Source organism: Acanthisitta chloris, unplaced genomic scaffold, assembly GCF_000695815.1.
Source record: "Acanthisitta chloris isolate BGI_N310 unplaced genomic scaffold, ASM69581v1 scaffold6602, whole genome shotgun sequence".
NCBI lineage: Eukaryota > Metazoa > Chordata > Aves > Passeriformes > Acanthisittidae > Acanthisitta > Acanthisitta chloris.
The window spans coordinates 18625-20801 of NW_008660930.1; the positions used below are offsets into that span (position 1 = coordinate 18625).

Consider the following 2177-nt stretch of genomic DNA (forward strand, 5'->3'; position numbering starts at 1 on the left):
CATCGTGCCCTCAACCTTCGAACCCAACAAGAATGGGGATTTCTGTCTGCGAGTCTTCTCTGAAAAGAATGCAAACTCTGTGTACGTAGCTTTTTGCAATCATGTAGGAGTGGTATGAGCACATGGGTAACCTCTGGTTCCTCTCACAGGCCTGGAAGGATGGAGCAGCACAGGGCTGGGGTCAATCTGCTTCCCGGGAGGGAAGGGGGAATGCACAGTCACCCTGTAGCAATGGGATTGCAGCAGTCTTGTTTTTCCTTGGTTTCCCTCTGTGCAACTGGGGAAAGTTTGTGTAAACTTAGCAGGAAGAAATGGTGGAAGAAAAATAATCGTATTTAGTATAATACATTGTTATTATTATCCCTACCTGAACAAACATTTGTAGTTATTGGGCCATGGGCAGCTTGGTGCCACAGCACAGGTAAGTCTGTGGAAAGAAGGTGGCCCCAGAGGGTGGCAGGCTGGGAGACAGAAATGCCTGTGGCTTTGGCTGCTTGGGAAACACTGATCCCAGCAATTGATCTCACACTGTTGATCAGGCTGGAAAAAATTCAAGATACTTCCACAACCAAGTGATACCTTTTGATAAAACAGGTTTTATCAGAACTGGCTCAAACCACGCTGTTAGCTGTGAAACCATGAAAAATTTAGACATTGCATCTTAAAGAGCAGCTGGGCTAAGGCCTCAGGAAAGGGCATGGGATCCTTTGCATTGAGTTCCCTTCTTCAAAGCAAGCAAAAAACTTTCTCTATCGTGTAACATTTTGCTACATGTTTCTGAAGCAGTGAGAAAACTGCAAGGTCTGTTGTGTTGAGGACACATTCAGTTTTTAATGGGCCCTTAGCAGTGCTTATGCACCATCTGTAGGTGTGGTGCTCCCGCAGCACCTGAGGGACAGCATGAAACATGTCAGAATTACTGTAGGGCTCTCACTCTGATGTTTTACAGGAAATTAAAAAAGAAAAAAAGTGACTAGATTTGTGCCCAAGAGCCTGGTCTTGGTCCAAGGTCTGTAGGCAGTGACACTGAGTGACCCAAAGAGTTATGTGTGACCTAAAATTTTGCCTGTGGCTCTGCAGGATGTTGCATAGTTTGCAATGTGTTTTCAAACTCTTGTTGCTATAGCTGGCAAAATACTGTGGTATGCAGTGTCTTGTGACCGAATTTTGAATTCCCGTATTTTAAAGAATTTAACTGAAGCTTGAAGGAAAATCCCCATAGAAGTGACTTGTTTTAACTTTAATATTGATTTCTTTATCTTTCTAGGGTGATAGATGATGAAATCGAGGCCAGTTTTGAAGAGGTATATCAACTTTAATTACATCAAGATAATTTTGTGGTAAATAACTGGCGGTTGCACATCTTCCCTGTGCAGAGTGATGTTATTCTATAGGCATTATCAAGAACTGTTGTCCCACTTTGGGGGAAGGTCTTTAAATATCCATAACTGGATGTCAAGCAAATGGAAATATGATAAGCAACATAATGGAAACACATGTTGTCCTTTAGTCAGATCTTGGACAGGTAGAGGAGATCAGGTACTTTCTAAAGAATTAACTGGAGCCACAGGAAATTCCCTTTGCTCTCCAGGAGTCCAGGAGTGTAGCCTTTACTTGTAGGGGTGTTTTTGCATGTGATGTTGTTTCCATGGGTGTGTAGTGGCTCACCATAACTTCAGTCTTGCTGGAGCTGAGGATGTTTTGCCCACTAATGCATCTACCCCTCTGTGTAATTTGTTTCAGCATTTGCAATGCCAGCATTTTGAGCCACCCTTGAAAATAATAAAACTTGATTAAAACCTTAGTAAAACTACTCTGTGCCTTCAATTTTGCCATTTAAATAGTGTTTTACTGGAAGCAAGGAAATGCATTAAATCTTTCTCAGTGGAAAAATTTCCACTTTTCCACATTCTGTGTTTCTGTCTTTTAGACCGAGATCAGTGAAGATGACATCGAACCCAGCTTTAAAAGGCTTTTTGGACAGCTAGCAGGAAGTGTGAGTGTTTTTCTGGTAATATCTTAGCAGCATCATAGGTGATTGGATAAGAGAGATGCTTCCCCCAAAACAGAGTTTAGTTCTTGTGCTGAGTCAGATCTCAAGCGTGTGCATAATTGTGCATGCCAAAATCTACTTAGCTACCCATCTGCTTACACAACGGATTCATGAGCACTCCTGC

The 2177-nt window shown here is 42.3% G+C and overlaps 1 protein-coding gene across 1 annotated transcript in view; it reads left to right on the forward strand.

Moving 5' to 3' along the window:
- Positions 1–2177, forward strand: part of LOC103797775 (calpain-2 catalytic subunit-like) — a gene marked incomplete at its 5' end in the record, with an annotated part of 25962 nt that overhangs the window by 18273 nt on the left and 5512 nt on the right. The window contains 3 exon segments of the mRNA XM_009070006.1: positions 1–81; positions 1268–1304; positions 1931–1996. The exon segment at positions 1–81 is cut by the window's left edge and continues 38 nt beyond it. Of these exon segments, the coding sequence (XP_009068254.1) occupies positions 1–81; positions 1268–1304; positions 1931–1996 (184 nt within the window).